Source organism: Miscanthus floridulus, chromosome 18 (assembly GCF_019320115.1).
Source record: "Miscanthus floridulus cultivar M001 chromosome 18, ASM1932011v1, whole genome shotgun sequence".
Lineage (NCBI taxonomy): Eukaryota > Viridiplantae > Streptophyta > Magnoliopsida > Poales > Poaceae > Miscanthus > Miscanthus floridulus.
In genome coordinates this window covers 120,159,656-120,179,841 of record NC_089597.1, presented here as the reverse complement: position 1 = coordinate 120,179,841, position 20,186 = coordinate 120,159,656, and the positions used below count along the sequence as shown (strand labels likewise).

Sequence of the window (20,186 nt, the reverse complement as noted above, 5' to 3'; positions counted from 1 at the left end):
CGGTAGGGTAGGGACGTAGGTTGAGTGCCGCCCCTTCGACCTCTCTACATGCTACAGCCTCTTCTACAGCACAGGGAAGCTCCCCCTCCCATCCATCATCATTCCCTCCACCGGGTCCAGGCCGTGGCCGAGCTCCCCAGCCCAAACAATGGATCCCCGGTGGCTGGCTTCCCGCTTCGAATCAGTGGATGGCCGGCAGGATTCTGCTCAACCTTTTTTTTAAAAAAGACTGGCTTTTGTCATGTAACGTGCGGTACGGGTTGTGGTAGGGGAGGACAGATGACATGATGAGGTGCGGCCGTTCACTTACAGTACATGATTAAAAAAAAAGCGGTGTCTTTGTAATGCCAAGGATGAAAACATCTTGTACCGATTGGAAACATTACTACTCCCTCCGTTCCTTAATATAAGCCATATAGTTTTTAGCACTAATATTAACGCACGGCTTAGGGAAGGATGTGAGACCGAGGAAAAAAAGAAAAATCAGACCATCTTTTCTCTCCCAATCAAATTGCTTTCTAAATCTAAGAGATTGGTTGGGGCATGTACTATGTACGGTGGGAAGGTTTCCAAACTAATCGCCGTGGGAGCTGATACGTACCTATATTTTAAAATTTTCTTTAGAAATCTATATGGCTTATATTAAGGAACAGAAGGAGTATAAAATAGTATCAACATTGATGTGTCCACGTAAGTTTACTATAAAAAAATATTTCATAACTAATCTTACGATATTAATTTAGTATCGTAAATGTTAGTAGTTTTTCATGTAACATAGTCAAACTTTTAAATTGTTTTATTTCTCAGGAAGTGAGAAATGCATTCTTTTTGAGACAGAGAGAGCAGATGGAATTTATAGTCTATAAATGGGTAGTCAGTTAGAAATGGATAGACAGAGTAAATATAACTAATTCTCATTACCTGTGTGCATATTAAATTTATGCACGTAACTTGCAAAATTTGAAACTGCACTACAGCACAAGTTGATGTCCTATAGTGGACAAAATCGGTAAAGTATCAACCATCGTAGAGAAAAGAACTGACCAAACTTTCTCAAGTTTTAATTAAAACCATAGATAGAGGACAAGGACAATGATCATCACTAACCTAGTGGTTGAGATGCGTACCCCTGGACCCTTATGGCAAAGGCCGTATATTCTCGAGATGCAAATTAATTAAAACCATGAAACTGTTTTTGTTCCAAAAGGAGTAAAGGACTAACCAAAAAAAAAGTTATTTTAGGTTTTAAAACCTTATTGGTTAGGAGACATGAACTATGATGAACTTCTATAGTGCATCTTATACAACCTTTAGTGCCCCTAAAACTTTGTTGAAAAGGCCGTAGATTCCTGCGCTAAAACTGAAAGGAACCTACATGATTATTATGATTAATCAAGGGACACGACACGAGCCCATCGATCCATGCTCTCCGGTCGTAAAGCAGAACCAACTGGACTTGCTTTAGCAGAGCTACAAAACACAAGGTTGTCGACGCAAAATCGCCTAACAAATCAAGTAGAAAACCCCACCCCTTTATCACCTTCCCCACTCTCAATTAGTAGCTTCATTCATTCATCACCCACCCCTCCCCTCCACACACACACACACACACACACAAGCAAGCAAGCAAATCGAAGAAGAAAGAAGAAGAGGATCCATGGAGAAGTGCAGGTCGGTGCCGCACGAGCACTCGTCGGCGTACTACGGGTGCGGCGGCGGGTACGACTACGAGGACGTCGGCGGCGGGCCCGGGCAGGCGGGCAAGTCGTACAGCTTCAACGGGCCGAGCGGCCGCGAAGACCCGGAGGCGAAGCGGCGGCGCCGGGTGGCGGCGTACAACGTGTTCGCCACGCAGGGCCGGATCAAGACCACCGTCCGCAGCAGCGTCAAGTGGCTCAAGTCCAAGTTCTCCGACATCCGCTACGGTGGCCTCTGAACTCAACCTGCAGCTGCATGCAATCCATCCTACTCCTACTCCTACTCCTACACCACATTTATATACATGAGATATATATATGTATGAATCATGATGCTCATATGCAATTATATATGCACGCACAAGTTACATGTGTGCTAGCAACGCCAACGGCCAAGCTAAATAGCTGCTGCATATATATATGGAGGCACTACTGTGTACATGCTATGTTTATAGGCATGTGTCATGTGTGCGTGTATGAACTGTGTGTGTATGGTTGGTCTCAAGTCACAGTGTGCTTGCTTTCCAGATCGGCCTGTGTGTTTTGTGTTTGCTTTTGCTCTGTCAGGAAAGAAACGGTGGTTGGTTGTACTCTGCTTCAATCTGCAAATCAAGTTGTATCATCAATCATCATGCCCTTGCTTTGATCTGGTTTGCTTTTCAGTTTCCACCACAGTTGTTTGTGTTCTCTGTTTTGGAAGTGGAGGTTTTCAGTTTCAGTGGTTGAAATTCGACCTTGCTGATCTGAATTCGGATGGTTTATTTCTCACGGAAAGGCGAAAGCCGAAATATCTCTTTTTGATCTTTGAAAAAGGTGCTCTTGAGCACAAACAACGCAGGCTGTTGGCAGCAAAGATGGATCGACCAAGAACTGAATGAATAATAAAACTAATTCGTCTTTTCAGAAGAGATGCTTATTGTTACATGTAATGAACAAATGATTCTTCTTTTCTGAAGAGATGCTTATTGGTACATGTAATGATACATGAGGCATCAGTCTCCACAATTCAGAGGATGCTCAAGCTCAACTGGAGAAGAACAACCGCGCCGCCCGGCGCCCCGGCCTACACACGGTCCACAAGAACGTACTGCTTGGAAGAAGGGATTCGTCCGATCCGCGCAGCGCCCGAGCGGCCGCCTCGAAGTCCGACACGAAGGCTGCCGACCTGCTCTCCGAGCCGCGGTTCACGGTGCCGCCGCCGCTACCGGACAGCGGCTCGCCTTTGGCCTCCTCCTCCTCCACGCCGTCGTCGCCTCCATCGTGGCCCGGAGCCGCGACCAGGTGGTGGTCCTCGCCATCGTCGTCGCTGCCTGAGTGGTGGGACTGTGGGAGGCGTTTGCCGTCGGCAGCTGCTTCTGATCTTGCGCTGGCTTCTGAACCGGGCTCGCTTCCTGAACGACCGGGCTTGCCGAAAACCGTTTCGCGACTGTGCTGGATGAGGCGTTGACGATGGTTTTTTCTGATGACTCGTGAGCGCTGGAGGAAGAATTAGCAGCAGCTGGTTCTTGGCCTGGATTTCCTGTGTTAGTTACTGGTTCTTGGCCTGAGTTCTCCGTGTCAGTCAGTTCATCATCAGTCCATTCATCATCCTCCTGGTCCTGGACACGTGTGAGCAACAGAGCCCAAAGACAGAGCAGGCAGTCAGGATAACAATAGCAGAAGCAGGGATCATTCATTTGTTCCTGCAAGAGTTTAGTTTCATAGTATATGTGGTAATATAAAACGGGCCTAAAAATGCTGGATTTACCTGGAACAAATTTAAGGGGACACCTGGTTTTACCCGGATAACCAACGGCAGCCTCCGCCTGCAAGCAAGATCAGAGAGCACCGGTCAGCCAACGAAAGGCGTTCTCCGCAACGTGCCTGGGTGGCTCTCCACGGCCACGGTTCTCACTTCCTCGCGCCGACTTCCTCCTCCACCACGACGGGGAGCGCCGAGAGGTCGCACGGCAGCGGCGGCGTGCTGAAGAACTGCAGCGGCAGTGGCGGAAGCGCTTGTCACCAGGGAGCAACAAGAACAGGAGCGAGCCAAGAAGTAATCAGGTGACGCACACTGCTCTGCAGGGCCTGCCCGGCGGTGCCGCGCGCGGCCGGGTCGAGCGCGAGGAGCGTGGCGAGCAGGCCGATCGTCGACGGCGGCAGGTCGCGGAACCGCTCGGCCGTCGTGGACTTGTACGGCTCGGGGGGCTTCAACGACGGCGACAGGTTCATCTTCCGCCAGTAGTCGTCCGGCGGCGACCCGAACAGCGTGAAGATCTTCAGCAGCTGATCCTTCTGAACGCACCAGACAAAAGCAGGGGCAGCTCTTTTGTCGTCCCATCACAATTTCTCAAGAATTTTGCAGGACGAGAAAACGAGAACAAGATGATCTCAGTTCACCTCGCCACTGCCGTGCATGAGAGTCTTGCCGAAGAACATCTCGGTGAGGAGGCAGCCGGCGCTCCACAGGTCGACGCCGACGCCATAGCTGGTGGCGCCCAGCAGCAGCTCCGGAGCGCGGTACGGGAGCGAGACGACGCGGTTGGGGGCTGGCTGCCAGCGACCGGCGCCGTAGTCGCTGGAGAGGCCGAAGTCGCCGATCTTGAGCACGCCGTGGCGGTCGATCATCAGGTTGCCGTGCTTGATGTCCAGGTGCAGGATGCCGTGCTCGTGGCAGTGCTGCAGCCCCTCGAGCAGCTGCTGCATGTAGCACTTGATCTGAAACCGAGCGAGCATTGACAACCATCAAAAGAAGAGGTTTCAAATGTGCTAGAATTTCAAAAAAAAAAGTAATAGTGACATTCAATAAGCTTAGTTTAGATTAGTTCTGGTCTGTGTGCACATTTCAGGTGGACTGGACTGGACTGGTTCTACCTCTACAGCAGTGTTTTATACTAAAAAGTGATTGCAAATTTCATGAAATTCAGGCATTGGGCGTTTCACTGTTCAGGAAGCAGGTTATTCACTGTTTGTAGCTTGAGCAGCAGAGCAGGACTAGAGTACCTTTGAATTGACCAGATCACGTGCCACAGACAATAGATGTGACCAAGACACGTGCTAACAATATGCCAAACACAATCACTGTCAGATAATGCGACCGTGTCCGTGTAGCTTCGGAAAGTCTATTGCCAACGGTGGAATATGCAACCAGACTAGCTAGCTCTTTGAACTACCTGGTCTCACCTTGCCAGGAGCTGCACAGGGCAAAGCATCCAGCAATGTTTTTTAAATTGGCTATCACAAAAAGCATTTGATTCAATCGGATAGGATTATTTCCTAGAGGTGCTGCAGCGACTTGGTTTCGGCAACCGATGGCGCGCTTGGGTGACGGCTTTAATTTCAATAACCTCCTCAGCAGTTTTTGTCAACAGCTCACAAGGAAAGTGGTTCAGGCACGGTCGAGGTCTCAGGGCGACCCTTTGTCGCTATTCGGTCCGTTAGGCTGATACATTTTTTTTTTTACTGTGTCCTAGTTTGTTCCGACTTGCCTGATTCAATAGTGTTATGTGAGAGAGAATATGTTGAAATAAGTTGAGACAAGCCGAGCCGAACACGCTGATTGTTTGTCCTTGCAGTTGACCTGTTGCAAAAGATGTTTGATTGTTCCGACTGGTTTTAGCTGATTCAATAATGTTCTATGAGAGAGAATAAGCTGAAATAAGCTGAGTTACAGTTGACCTGTTGCAAAAGATGTTTGACAGGGCCACCCAAATTAGGCTACTACAACCGGTTCAGCACCCCAATTCCAATTACACGAGCATTCACTCGTTTCAAATCGAGCGGTCGATCACAGTCACTGGCGTAATCATACAGTGGGACCCAATAGACTAACCTTACGTTTTCATCCATCCGTGTCTCTTTTGCATTTCTTCTCTTTATATCTTTTCTCTCTCTAAGTTTCTAGATGGGCTCCGCACATCGCCGGCCACCAGGAGGCTTCGCGTATCAATCGCCGGGAGGCCGCTGGAGAGCCTCGGCTGATTCACGCCTTGAGCGCGAGGTCAATACCGGCGGAAGTGGTTGGCGCAAGGGCCATCGCGAACATGAGCTGGTGAGTTTCCTTTCTTCTCTCTCTCATCCCGTCTCCGCTGACTAGCCGTCTCCTATCCACTTATCCTGTTCAGATGCGAGGATATTGGATCTCTACAACCACACTGATGTGACTTGGTGGGATGCAGGGCTTGGGCCAATGCATGCTGCTGGAAGGGATGAACTCGGCATCAGGCGGCGCGGTAGGAAAGATAGCTCGGCCTCCTATAGATGCACGCATTCTGGAGGGGTTGCGGGCATGGCACCATGGACATCGTCGAGCGGGCTCTCCTAGTATCTCCCTCACATTTGAGCGTCCCCGGCATCATCCCCGTAAGCTCCATGCTCGACAACATCCAACTGTGTGTACGCAATTTTGATATATAAGTTGTATCCATAATTTTAATATATAAGTTTGTTGTAAATGTTATACACATAAGTTATACTAGAAATTTTGTTAGAAGTTTGCCCAAAGAAAAGTTATACTTACAAGTTGCAATGATAGTCTGTCCGTAAAAAGTTGTAGAAAAGTTGTCATAACTTACTTGCAGAAGTTATACTTAAAAGTTGTCGTGATAAGTTATGCATTTTATGTTATCAGAATAAATTCTTGTCTGCAATTTTGTCTTCTCTATGATTTTATAATATACGCATAAGTTATGCTAGAAGTTTGATATAAGTTTGCCCAAAGAAAAGTTATACTTACAAGTTGTAGTGATAGTTTGTCCGCGAAAAGTTGTGGGAAAGTTGTCATAACTTAAGTGTTGAAACTACACTTAAAAGTTGTCATGGATAAATTAATTAAAAGTTGTCATGATAAATTAATATTTAAAAGTTATCATGATAAGTTGTGCATTTTATCAGAATAAAGTATTGTCTATGATTTTGTCTTCTCTATGATTTTATAAAAAAAATAAGAAAATTAATATGATGCTCCAATCCATCAACACATAGCATATATTGATAAATACGTCTATAATAGCTATAAAAATATATATGGTGAAACTTGCATTCATAGTAATAAATTGAAATCCTGTTGTTAACTTATACTATTAACTTATTACACATACATAGTTTCATGTTTGCCATAGGATCATATAATTAACTTATATGTCTAACTTATACTGTTATGCAAGATTTGGAAAAAAAAAATCAAACTTTTAACGTAATGAAATATAGTATACGCTGTAAAACTTACTTTTATTTTGCTCCTCCCACCTAAATATTTCCCCCCTTTTCCTCCTTTCCCAAGTGACTAGTTGAAGAATGTGAAAATATTTTCACCCTAAAAGAGAGTGGTTGACGTAGCAAAAGTTAATAGCGCGTGAAAAGGGAGTCAACCGTGCGGCAAAAGAATCGAGCGAAAATCGAGTCCAAGGCCTTGTTTAGATTGAGATTAGGAATCAGTATTTGGTACTGTAGCACTTTCGTTTATATTTGACAATTATTGTCCAATCATGGCCTAACTAGGCTCAAAAGATTCGTCTTGTAATTTACAATCAAACTGTGTAATTAGTTATTTTTATATCTACATTTAATACTCCATGCATATGTCCAAAGATTTGATGTAATGAAGAGAGAGTGAAAAAACTTGCAATCTAAACAAGGCCCCAACACGAGAAAAGGAGCGCGAAAAGAGATGATCCATGCCGTGCGACAACCAAAAAGGGAAAGTCATCAATATTTTATTCTAGAAAGTCTGTTGCCATCTGGCGTTCGCTGAGCAAGAATACAGCCATCGTTAGCTAAGGTCCTGTTTAGATTCCAAAAATTTTTACCTCAAAGTGTCACATTAAATCTTGCAGCACATGCATGGAGTATTAAACGTAGACAAAAAATAAAACTAATTGTACAGTTAGGTGAGAAATCACGAGACGAAACTTTCGAACCTAATTAATCCATAATTAGACACTAATTGCCAAATACAAACGAAAGTGTTACAGTAGCAAAAAAAAAAAAAAAAATCCAACTAAACACGCCCTAATTAGTGCCGTCGGTTCAGCACAGGGCAGTTAAGTTACGGGTGTCATTGTACACAGATGATTTAGCCTTATTTCTTAATCCAAATAGACAAGAGATGCAGGGGCAATGCGGATCTTATCAACATTTGCACATGCTTCGAGTCTTGTCACAAATTTCGTCAAGTGTGCAATCTACCCTATGGCCTGTACAGCCTTGCAGCTGGAGGGGCTGCTCGACGTCATTCCTTGTTCAAAGATTTCCCTCGCAAATATTTGGGCTTGCCGCTGCACACTAGAGCTTTGAGGGAATTGATATGCAACCGCTAATGGACAGGATAGCCTCCAAGCTTCTCTCCTGGAAAGCCAAGTTCCTGGACCATTTTGGACGCTTGACTTTGGGCCTGTTTGTTTCCATGATACTATATACTAGAGACTATTTTTTAGTTTTTTTAGTCTCTTTTAACTAAATAGGAGGGACTAGAGGAACTTTTAGTCTTTAGTCCACTAGTCCCTTGGAAGAGACTTTTTAGGACTAATGGACCAACTTTACAGCCCTTATCCCTCCGTCTCTCTCCTCCCTCGCCTCTGTCTAAAGAAAGAAGAATAATATTTTAATCTTTGTTCAGCCCTTTAATCCCTTTTAATCCCTGAAACTAAGCATGTTATTTAGTCCATCTTTTAGTCTTCTTTTAGTCTCTAGTCCCTGGAACTAAACGGGGCCTTTGGTTAACTCTGTGCTCACATCTATGCTAGTGCACTTCATGACAGTGTTCGCCTTAAAACAATGGACGATCAAGAAAATTGATAATATCATAAGATCATTTCTCTCGAAGGGGTGCACTAGATCAAAATGGGTGTCACTGTGTGGTTAGATGGCCAAAAGCAACCAGATCAAAAATACTTGGTGGGCTCGGCATTCTTGACCTGGAGAGATTTAGCCGAGCACTGCGACTCAGATGGTTGTGGCAGGAGTGGTCAAGTGCAGGGGAGCCCTCCGCAGGGACTGCTGCACCCTGCAATTCCGTGAGCAAAGTGCTATTTCGAGCATCAACGGTCGTTACGGCGGGCAGGGGAGATAAAGCCTTGTTCTGGCATTCGTCGTGGCTTGATGGTCAAGCTCCCATTGATATAGCTACTGCCCTGTACTCCCAAAGTCCTAAAATAGAGGTTATTCTCACTTCCTGACCAAACACTTTTAACTTTTAACTTTGATTATATATATATATATTTATATATATATATATATATATATATATATATATATATATATATATAAAATACATAATTAGTATCATTAGTTAGATTATTGAATATACTTTTATAATAAATTTATTTAGACATATAAATGTTGCACGTATTTTCTATAAATTTAGTTAAAGTTGAAAAAGTTTAATCCGCACGCCTCCCATAACGATTTCTATTTTGAGACGAGGGGAGTACACCATAGCTTGAAGGAAAAATTAAATGGTGAAGGACGACCTATTCAACGACAACTGGATTAGGTGGCTGTGGAGGATGGAGACCGTGCATCAGATGGCCGAATTTGTGAAGTTATGGGACCTGGAATAGCCCAACAACTCAACTACCAAGATGATCAGATTTTATGGAGGTGGACAGCAGATGGGACCTACACTACAAAGTCTGTATACCGGCTCAGTTCAACGTATCTTACTCAGATATAATGGCGAATTCAATTTGGAAGGCTCATGCTGAAGGCAAACTAAAATTCTTCGTGTGGCTGCTGGTGCAAGCAAAAATCTTAGCAGCTGATAAACTTGTGTTGAGGCATTGGTCCTGCAACCCAATCTGCTCACTTTGTGACCAAGAAGCGGAAACAGCTGCCCATATTTGCATTCACCGCCATTTCCAAAGGAAGTCTCGTTGCTAGTTCAAAATTGGTTTGGAGATCACATTGTCCTCATTGATGAGGGTATGCAGACTTTGAAACCCTGGTGGGAGAAGTCACTGCAGGGGAGATCAGCAACTCAGCAGAAAACCTCGGCAGCCATCTTGATGTACTCGGCTTGAAATAGCTGGAAAGAGCGCAATTGAAGAACCTTCAAGGGGACAACGAGAACACGACCATATACTGTGCGCTAAAGAATGCGGACTCCAACCCGAATACATGGGCCAAGTTCGTCTGGCAAAACAAGGCACCATCCCCGCGCGAAGTTCTTTGCTTGGCTACTCTCTCAAGGGCGCATCCAATGCTGAACAAACTTGTTGAAGAAAGGAATCGTTGATGATGCAACATGTGAAATTTGCCATGCTTTGGATGAGTCACCAGCACACATCATATTCGGATGCGCTGCGGCCTGCAGCTTCTACAATGCGATCAGGGTTACAACATCGGCTACATGGCAAGTCTAGAAGCTCATGGAGATTCAGTGTCCAAGCCATATATATCCCAGTTCGGCACTTCAGGACCTTCTTGCTCTTATGCTGCCAGCACATTTGGAAATGGTGCAATAACAGAATCTTCAGGACAGAACACACAACTCTCGCGGGGACCTTGGGGCTTGCAAAGCAGAAGCATTTCTATGGGGGGCAAGAGTACCGAAAGCAGACAAAGAGGTTGTGAACACTTGGTGCCAGGTGGTAGCAAACGCCATGTAAAACATAAGTAGATGGTGTGTATGTAAGCGCTTTGCGCAAAACCAAAATGTACCTTGACTATCAGGCCTATGGAGGCCACTCTGAATGAGTGAAATCAGGAGGGAGACCATCTCCCCTTCCGTCGACTTATAAAAAAAAACGAGAACACCAACCCAAGTTCTGGGGCTGATCAAGGGAAAAGTTGGGTCTCTTCAGTAAAGCTTTGAAGAAACTAGAGTTACCTTCATGAGTATCCTCTTTCTTATCTCCATGTTTATGAGTTTGAGTGGTCATAATAATGTAACAATCAAATTGTTGTAACTGGTTTGCTTCCCTCTTATAAGATATAGCAGTGCTCCTGCTAATTTTTTTTAAAAAAAAACACGGTGGAATACCAGAGTGTTCGATCTTCACTGACACAAGGTGCCCAATATGGCCGTTGGCCGGCCGGTCAGATGGATGGATGGGTCCAAAAAGGGAAACACAAACGACCACATCCACAGAAGCAACAACCAGAAATAGGCGGCGTATCCAAGGCGAGTGATGAGTGAGTTCTGAAGACGACGGCCGCCATGGCCAGGTGATCGTCGACACGTCGTGGATGGTCTGTGAATGAAGGAAAGGAAAGGGAAGGACGGCGATACCTGCGGCTCGGTGAGGCACCTTCCGGAGCGGAAGACGAGCCTGCTGAGGTCGTCGTACATGAAGTCGAAGACGAGGTAGATGCTGCGGCGGGAGGTGGCGATGCCCTCCAGCTTCATCACGTTGGGGTGGTCCAGCCGCCGCAGGAACTGGATCTCCCTCGCCATGAACCGCACGCTCTCCGAGTCCGACGCGTTGAACCACACCTTCTTGAGCGCCACGATCCGCCCCGTCCCGCGCTCCCGCGCCTTGTACACGCTGCTGTACGAGCCCTCACCGACCTTCTCGATCTTCTCGTAGGCGTGGACGCTCTTGGGCACAATGCCCTGCAGCACCTCGCGGGGCACGTTGTCCAGGAGCCACGTCGGCCAGCCGTCCACCAGCTCGTCGTCACGCCGCGGCGGGTGTGGCGGCAGTGGCGGCGGGGTCGCCGCCGTCGCGGCTGACGCTGCCTGTGCCGCGGCGTCGGCCTCGGCGTCGGCGTCCGGCGTCTGATTGCTAGAACTATTTTGGGAGGATGTTTCTTCAGTGCTGCTGCCACCACGCCATTTCGCTCGGGGCGCCAGCACTCCCATCACCGCCACCAGCGCCACTGCTGCCGCCGCCGCCATCATCCGCATCGCCATCTCTCTTCTGTGGAGTGTGGACAGCGGGGGGCAGGGCCTGCACGAGCACGAGCGTCGTCGGACAACATAAGGACGGAGACGCGTTAGCAGACAACATAAGGACGGAAACGCGCTAGCGCGGCAGCGGGGAAAGCCACGCCCGGCCTCGCGTCGTCAGTAGCACAGCCAAGAAGACACAACTACAGCGCGAAGAGGCCAGACAGGCAGACCACTCACCATGAGCTAGCGAGGGCTGCTGGCAATGTCGCTGCTGGATGGAGGCGCTGCCAATTTGCAACGAAGATGGGCGACTCCTCCAGAGCGCTGCCAGCCGGAATGCAGGCTGCAGATGTTTTTTTTCGGAATGCTTGACGGCGACGGGACGGCTCTTGGTCAGAGCTTCACAGGAGCCAGGAGGGTGATATTTCACGGGGGCAGGGAGGGAAGGAAGCCGGAGCCGGCGACGCATGCGTGGCCTGAGCCGTCAGAAAGGCGAAAACTGAAATATCTCTCTTGATCGAGCACAAACGAAACGACGCAGGCTGTTGGCAGCAGCCAGCAAAGATGGATCGACCAAGAACCCTTGAATGAATAATAAAACTAACGATTCTTCTTTTCTGAAGAGATGATTATTGGTACATGTAATGATATGAGGCATCGGTCTCCACAATTCAGAGGATGCTCAGCTCAACTGGAGAAGAACAGCCGCGCGGCCTACAGGTGATCCACAAGAACGTACTGCTTCGAAGAAGGGAATTCGTCCGATCCGCGCAGCACCGCGGCGGCCGCCTCGAAGTCCGACACGAAGGCAGCCGACCTGCTTTCCGGGCCGACGCGGTTCACGCTGCCACCGCCGCTGCCGATGCCGGAGGGCGGCTCGCCACCGGCCTCCTCCTCCTCCTCCTCCCCGCCGTCGCCGTGGTCCGGAGCCGCAACCAGGTGGTGGTTGACGTGATCGTCGCCGTCGCTGGCCGAGTGGTGGGATGTGTTTTCTGTCGGCAGCTGTTTCTGATCTTGCGCTACCGTCTGAACCGGGCTCGCTTCCTGAACGACCGGGCTAGCCGAAAACCGGTTCGCGACTGTGCTGGATGAGGCGCTGACGATGGTTTTTTCTGATGATGCGTCGTGAGCGCTGGAGGAAGCATTAGCAGCAGCTGATTCTTGGCCTGGATTTCCTGTGTTAGTTACTGGTTCTTGGCCTGGATTTACCCGGGTGGTAATGTCCAACGACCGCCGCTGGTTGGGCTGCTGCGCCTGTTTCTCAGGAGGAGACCCGCTGTTGATCTCCGACTGCTGCTCCTCCTCGGCTTTCTGCTTGCCATCCTTCCGCCTCTGCGAGCGCTGTCTCCTCGGCCTGCACGCAAGATCAGAGACCACCCGTCAGCCAACGAAAGGGCGTTCTCCGAAACGTGCTTGTCTGGTTCTTCACGCCCACGGTTCTCACTTCCTCGCGTCGACGTCGTCCTCCTCCTTGTACACGACGGGGAGCTCCGAGAGGTCGCACGGCAGCGGCGGCGTGCTGAAGAACTGCAGCAGCGGCAGCAGCACTTGTCAGCAGGGAGCAACAGGAACCGGCCGGAGCGGGCCAAGAAGTAATGAGGTTGTTTGGTTACTCAGGGGAAGGGGACGCACGCTGTTCTGCAGGGCCTGTCCGGCGGTGCCGCGCGCGGCCGGGTCGAGCGCGAGGAGCGTGGCGAGCAGGCCGAGCGACGACGGCGGCAGATCGCGGAACCGCTCGGCCGTCGTGGCCTTGTACGGCTTGGGGGGCTTGAACGACGGCGACAGCTTCATCTTCCGCCAGTAGTCGTCCGGCGGCGACCCGCACAGCCTGAAGATCTTCAGCAGCTGATCCACCTGGAAGTATCAAAGTCCCACCACTATTTCTCAAGAAATTTGCATGATGGAGACGACGGCGAGAACGAGATGGAGATGAGCTGATCACCTCGCCACTGCCGGGCATGAGGGGCTTGCCGAAGAACATCTCGGCGAGGAGGCATCCCGCGCTCCAGAGGTCGATGCCGACGCCGTAGCTGGTGAAGCCCAGCAGCAGCTCCGGGGCGCGGTACCAGAGCGTGACGACGCGGCTGGTGAGCGGCTGCCGGCGCCCGGCGCCGTAGTAGTTGGCGAGGCCGAAGTCGCCGATCTTGAGCACGCCGTGGCGGTCGATCAGCAGGTTGGAGCCCTTGATGTCCCGGTGCAGGATGCCGCGCTCGTGGCAGTGCTGCAGACCCGCGAGCAGCTGCTGCATGTAGCACTTGATCTGCAACCGACCATGCATCGGCAACCATCAAGAGAAGAGGTTTCAAATGTGCTAGTCTGCTAGAATTTCAAAAAAAAAGAAGTAAAATTGACATTCAAGATGCTTAGCTTAGATTACTTCTGGTCTGTGTGCATATTTTACTATACAAACTACAAAGTGATACTCCCTTCATTCCAAATTATAAGGCATAACCAAAATTATAGAGAAAATTATAAAGATTTATAACATTAGATATGTATACAATGAAAATATAATTAATAAAGAATCTAATGATATTTAATTGGTATCATAAATATTATTATCTTATTGTGTAAATTTGGTCAAACTTGAGATCCTTTGACTCTCTAAGATTTTTGGAATCACTTATATTTGAGATTGAGGGAGTAGTAAATTTCATGAAATTCAGGCCTTGGGCGTTTCACTGTTCAGGAACCAGGGCTCTCAGCCTCAGCGCCTCCATTGGCAGAATTGACAGCAGACTGCCATTGTCACTCAAAGAACAGTGTGACATGAACGACCAAGATCACTTTGCTACAGGTTTCCTGCTGCAGTGCCCAGGGAGCTACCCGTACAGTGATATGGTCTCTACAAAATTTGCTACGATTTTTATTTGTAGCTTGAGCAGCAGGACTAGAGTACCTCTGAATTGACCGGTTCCCATGTGCCACAGACCATAGATGTGACCTAAGATGTGTGCTAACAATATGCCAGACACAATCACTGTCAGACAATGGCAAACAGTATTTTTGATAGGAAAGTCTATTTCCAGACGGTGGAATATCCGATCGTTCGATCTTCACTGACACAAGGTGCCCAACATGGCCATTGCCGGCCGGTCAGATGGATGGATGGGTGGGTCCAAAAAGGGAAAGACAAACGGCCAGAAACAGGCGAGGTATCCAAGACGAGCGATGAGTGAGTTCTGAAGAGGACGGCCGCCATGGCCAGGTGTCCGTCGTCGTCGTCGTCGTGCATGGTCTGCGAATGTGAGAAAAGAAAGGGAAGGACGACGATACCTGCGGCTCGGTGAGGCGCTGGCCGGAGCGGAGGACGAGCCTGCCGAGGTCGGAGTACATGAAGTCGAAGACGAGGTAGATGCTGCGGTGCATCCGGGAGGTGGCGATGCCCTCCAGCTTCATCACGTTGGGGTGGTCCAGCAGCTGCAGGAACCGGATCTCCCTCGCCATGAACCGCACGCTCTCCGACTCCGACGTGTCGAACCGCACCTTCTTGAGCGCCACGATCCGCCCCGTCCCGCGCTCGCGCGCCTTGTACACGTTGCTGTACGTGCCCTGCCCGACCTTCTCGATCTTGTCGTACGCGTCCGCGCTCTTGGGCACGATGCCCTGCAGCACCTCGCGGGGCACGTTGTCCAGGAGCCACGTCGGCCACCCGTCCACCAGCTCGTCGTCACGCCGCGGCGGGTGTGGCGGGAGCGGCGACGGCGTCGCCGACGTTGCGGCCGACGACGACGCCTGCTGTGCCGCGGCGTCGGCGTCCGGCGTCTTCCCCGCTGGGACGACGGCGGCGCCGGGGGCAGCGGCTCGGCGGGCGTGTTCTTTGTGTAGCGGAGCCGGAGCGCGCTCGGCGGCGGCGGCGGCGACCGGGATCGGGTCGGAGAGGCGGGAGACGCTGGAGCCGGGACGGTAGTCGTTGTCGCGCTTCAGGCGGTCCACGCGCTGGCCGTCGCTGCGGGCGGGCGAGCCCCGCGAGGGCTTCCCCTGCGCGCACCCCATGCCGTCTCCGCCGCCGCCGCTGCTGTTCCCGCGCCGGCGCCGGCGCCGGCCCAAGAGGAGGTGGAGCTGGAGGAAGGACACGGAGGGAGGCATGAACGAGGCGGGAACGGGCCCCCCAGGTCGCGCCAAGCTTATAACGCTCGCTCGCCGCTCACTAGAATAGTATTACCAGCGGCCGGCCGGCTCGGCTTGCGAGCGCCGCGCGGCGTCAGAGCCTGCGCTGCGCGCGCGCGAGCTGACGTCGACGTCGCTGCCTATACCAGCAGCCGTGTACGTGTACCTGCCTGCGACTTGCGTACGTTGCCGTGCATTGCCGCTGACCTGCCTGGCAATCTAATCTCGTGTCGTGGCAAGGTCAGTGCACTGCAAGACAAGGCCGGTGCTCGGCCAGCACGGAAAAGGGCGAACGCTGCGGAGGCCATATGGCGGCGCCATGCAGCCAGGCCAGGGCTGGGCTCGGCGACGCATCAGCCTCGCGGCGTTCCCGAGGCTTGACGACGGGGTCCTACGGATGGAAACAGCAGTACCACAGGACGAGTCATTTTTCCCTTTTTCTTTATAGAAACTCAGTAGCAGTTGCCTGCTATCCTGCTTATCCGTCAGTCGACGGGAAAAAAAAAATTCTCAGCAACTCTCCTGTACCGTGGCTCCCGTGCAGCACCAAGGGGTTGTTTGGATACTACCTGGACACAGACTGCCTGGCCTGGATGCTTTCTGGATGCTGCCTGTATTCTTGCCTGTAGCTCTGTATTCTTGCCTGGTCCAGACATCCCAGGCACATAAAAACGATCGCCTGGCCACAGGCAACGTTGCCCTGCTTAGATTCATTCACAGTTAATGAAGATCAAATTGCCTGGCAGATATTTCAAACCAAACAACATATCTGTGATATAGCCTGAGCAGGCAAAACACGATGATTTAACACACAACATCGAGGCAGTCTTTTTTCCCCGGCAACAACACCAGGGTTCCATCCAAAACTAGCCCTTGTGCAGGCCGTCGATGTATCGTTCCGCGTGAATCTGTACAGCACGATTGCAGCACGACGGCGGCCATGCGCCGGAGCACGCCCACGAGCCCTCTGGGACTAGAGACTGCACCTGCACCTGGCGATCACGTGCACAGTGCCCATGCTTCTGCTGCGTTTTCGGGCCACGGAAAGGAACTACGGAGTACTAGTAGCAGCAAGCAAGGCAATTATTGCTGTTTCTTTTGCGGGTCGCCGTACGGCCATCTTCCAAAACCGTAGCTGACACATGGGATGGGCAGCCGTGAGATTAGGAAGGTGACAACCATCAGTCCCCTGAAACGGAGACAAATCTTTTCTTTATCACAGTACCCGTTGCATATATTACCAGGTAAGGAAAACGTACAGATACGCAAACACATACGAACACATACGCAAAGGATACAGGAGAGGAAGCTGCCCCATCCAAACTACACAAAGGCCCTCAGCGAAAAAGAAAGTTATAAGGAACTAAGGAAGTCCTTGAGGGTGCGTTTGCGAGGGTGGCTCAGGCCGGCCTTGCGCTCGTGGGCTGCAGGCTCCCGTGTTTGCGGCCTTGGCCCGTGAGCGAGCCCAGCTCCCAGGAGTCAAATACGACGTCGCCGCCGGGCCCTGGAGAAACGCCGCTAGGCTTCGTTTCTATGCGGCTAGGCTCGCGCGAGCGCAGCATGCATGCGGACGGGACATGTCAGTGAGACACAGTGAACCAAACAAAATCTCCGAACAGCCAGGCTCTGTGAGTGCGATAACCAAACACCAGTCGTGTGCATGCGCTCGGCCTGGCAACCAGCAGCCTGGCTGCCCAGGTACACCCTCGCAAACGCACCCGAGAGCCTTCGATTCCACCGGAGTCGTTGCCTTTCGCCGACTTCCGCCATCGACCATGTCGCTTGAGAAAGCTGAGACGAACAGCCCCCATCCGCAGGCCTAGGAGAGCACCATCGCCCAAAGGCTTTGAGAAGAGCCGCAATAGCATCCCACAACAAACGGGAAGAACCCTAGCAAACAACGGCTAGGGACACACCCTGTGCAAACCCAGGCCTAGATCTGACCATCCCAGCGGAGACCAGGAGAAGAGGGAGCCCGACCGTCGTACCTGTCCACCGCAAACCTGACAAAAACTTCGCGTAGCGCCGCCAACACCATCACTCCTACCCTTTGGGCACAGCTAAGAAGCAGAAAGCTGGAACTGCCAAATGGGCCAAAAAGAACGGAAGGAATATTGGCAGATGGTGGAATTTGCGTTACGCAAGACCTTCTGGAAGGAACAGCAGCTGACGATGCCTCGATGGCTGTCCTGTGTGCTGTTAAGGCTTCCCCAACGCTGCTTTTTGAGCAGCCTAAGTGTCATGCAGGATTGGATAAATAAAGTAGGTGCTTTAAACTTGTCATAGTGACTTGTAGAACCTACATAGGTTTAAAGAGAGAAGGTGGTTCATGCTAAAAAAGAAGAGGAAATAAAGGTGAGGCATGATGAAAGAAAAACATTTCTTTACAAGCCATAAGTAGTGATAGTTTGTATTATGTGAATAATAATTTCAATATTTTCTAGTACATGCGAATCACTTCAATCACTAAGAGTGTTAGCCTCCGTGGGCAACATAGACAAGGTGCCTTCGCAGGGCAGTTCGTCAGCCACTTGCAGCTGTTGCCACGGTGTTTTTGCGAGAGGACCTGCAGCCGCTGCAGCAGCAACAGCTTTTTTTTTTTAGCGCAGCTTGCGCAACATTGTCCTATGAAATACTCTCTCTCTCTCAAAAAAAAAAAAAAGAATACAACTATGAGTTACACATCAATTAAAGTAGTTCACGTTTGACTAAATTTCTAATAAATAATATTTATATTTATGACTCCAAATTAATTTAATATAAAAATACATATTTCATAACTAATCTAACCATATTTATTTGATATCATAAATATTGTTATTAATACTTTTTGTCTATAATTGGTCAAGCTTAACCTAACATACTTAAAAAAAAGGACACTATGCTTCTTTCTGGGACGGAGGCACGGAGCCACACGGAGAGAGTATATATATACTCTCTGCTGTAGTAGAATAGTGATACGAACAAGCACCGACTTTACTTGGACAGGCTGTTCAAGTCGGTGATAGAGAGCTGAGCTCCATTCAAAATCTTTTCCTTGTTTAAAAGAAACGAGCAAGGCATCAATCACACTCTTCTGGTCACCATTTCACTCTTATGAATCAGTGTTATTGCTAGGAAAACCTATAGGGCCGACAGTCACTTCATCATAGCATTGAAGGAAAAATCCCAGACAACGGGAGTAATATGGTACCGTCATGGCGTCACCTCTAGTAAAATTTGACAGATTACAAAACCATCCGCAGGTGAAACTATGAAGATAACGTATGCCTGGGGGTGTAATCCAATTTCACATCAGAACCCTGTAGGGATAACCAATTATCTTGCCAAGAATCCCAGAAGAATATATCACCTTCATCTTCCGCTAGCACCACCGATGTATGCCGAGAGGTCAAGCACCAGAACTCCAGCGACTCTGCCCCTTCGAGGTTAGCTCAAGCTGAACGACGCCAGCCTCTGCCTCCACAGTGGTATTTCACAATCCAATTTCTTTACACAAGGAACCAATGTTAGGGATTATTCCACTCCCAGAGTTTCTAATGATGGCATCACCTGCAAAATCCTTCAGCAGGGATGATGGGTCCTTTGACCCGCCGAACCGCAAGAATTTGTCCCTGATGGCACTGCCTGCACTGCGGGACAATGGGTCTTCTTGGCATACTTCTTGCCATATAGTTGTGGCAAAACATCTAGCATAGAGATAGCTATAGTAGCCTGCAATAGTGTAATATAATTGATGTAGCTATATGTCTACGAGGAGTGAAGAATGATGCAATTCACGGACTAGAGGACAGCTCAAATGCTTACCAGCACCATAGGTTATGAGATGAGTAAATCGAGTATGCCAGTGTGTGCCTTCTGCGTATTTCCAACTTGTATGTTTCCTTCTCAAATCGGCAACAGTGGAAATCGTGTCCATAGGCTTGGATGCTTGCTCCCCAAACAAGGTTAGGTCCATTATAGAGTAGAAGATCTGGGAAGGGGAGCATAACAGCACTAAGTGAAACAAGAAATAGGAGACGCCAACTGTTCCTACTTCCTAGTGGTGTAAGAACTGCAAAGAAAAACGTACCTGCCTCTGGAGCTCAGTAGCAGGAAACATATTCCGAGAAGCATTTAGTGCCTTTACCAGCTTTCTGGTATTGCATCTCCAGTTGTTTCATCTAGAGCAATGTCTTCAAGACACGATAGTCCCAGGCATAATATCTGTAAATGTGACAAAACTCAACTGGGTTGACAATAAAAAGATCATATTTGGATTAGCCAAAATAAGATGTGCTACAGAATAAATTGTCATCTTAAGTAAAAACTAAAAACTTGTACATACTCAAACAGGTTTGAGGGGGTTTCAGCCACATCAAGAGCAAACCCTAGTACCAGAGAAATGCTGATATTCCTGCAAATATAATATACTACCAGGTAACTAGAGTAAAGGTAATAGCAGAACTAATATATTAAGAAGAACAAATACCGTTCTGACAGCAGAGAATGAAGGGCATGCCCAAACTCATGAAAAAGAGTTTCAACATCTCCATGATTGAGCCTTTGCAGTTATTCCACAAGCACCT

The 20,186-nt window shown here is 49.2% G+C and overlaps 4 protein-coding genes across 6 annotated transcripts in view; 1 reads left to right on the top strand and 3 right to left on the bottom strand.

Annotated features, from left to right (window-relative positions):
* The first annotated feature begins 1,555 nt into the window (after positions 1-1,555).
* LOC136522482 (uncharacterized) lies at positions 1,556-2,345 on the top strand. The gene has a single exon (XM_066516298.1). It carries the CDS (start codon positions 1,658-1,660, stop codon positions 1,934-1,936), a length of 279 nt encoding a protein of 92 aa, XP_066372395.1. The 5' UTR covers positions 1,556-1,657; the 3' UTR covers positions 1,937-2,345.
* A 242-nt stretch (positions 2,346-2,587) lies between these two features.
* LOC136522481 (probable serine/threonine-protein kinase At1g09600) lies at positions 2,588-5,588 on the bottom strand. 3 transcript variants are annotated; one of them, XM_066516297.1, is made up of 5 exons: positions 4,077-4,567; positions 3,750-3,971; positions 3,592-3,668; positions 3,445-3,502; positions 2,588-3,295 (listed from the first exon to the last, which is right to left on the bottom strand). In XM_066516297.1, the coding sequence occupies exons 1-5, from the start codon at positions 4,410-4,412 to the stop codon at positions 2,882-2,884; spliced, it is 1,107 nt and encodes a 368-aa protein (XP_066372394.1). In that variant the 5' UTR covers positions 4,413-4,567; the 3' UTR covers positions 2,588-2,881. The 3 variants fall into 3 exon arrangements, with proteins under 3 accessions (XP_066372394.1, XP_066372393.1, XP_066372392.1); XM_066516296.1 differs by lacking the exon at positions 3,592-3,668 and adding an exon at positions 5,514-5,588 and having other exon boundaries at positions 2,588-3,502; positions 4,077-4,394; XM_066516295.1 differs by lacking the exon at positions 3,592-3,668 and having other exon boundaries at positions 2,588-3,502; positions 4,077-4,565.
* Positions 5,589-12,158: 6,570 nt separating this feature from the next.
* LOC136522829 (probable serine/threonine-protein kinase At1g54610) lies at positions 12,159-15,504 on the bottom strand. The gene is made up of 5 exons (XM_066516629.1): positions 14,785-15,504; positions 13,451-13,768; positions 13,141-13,362; positions 12,953-13,035; positions 12,159-12,862 (listed from the first exon to the last, which is right to left on the bottom strand). Exons 1-5 carry the CDS (start codon positions 15,502-15,504, stop codon positions 12,223-12,225), a joined length of 1,983 nt encoding a protein of 660 aa, XP_066372726.1. The 3' UTR covers positions 12,159-12,222.
* A 3,097-nt stretch (positions 15,505-18,601) lies between these two features.
* Positions 18,602-20,186, bottom strand: part of LOC136520574 (mitochondrial intermediate peptidase, mitochondrial-like) — a 16,536-nt gene continuing 14,951 nt past the window's right edge. Inside the window, 3 exon segments of the mRNA XM_066514125.1 lie at positions 18,602-19,332; positions 19,426-19,591; positions 19,691-19,741. Of these exon segments, the coding sequence (XP_066370222.1) occupies positions 19,094-19,332; positions 19,426-19,591; positions 19,691-19,741 (456 nt within the window). The 3' untranslated portion in view covers positions 18,602-19,093.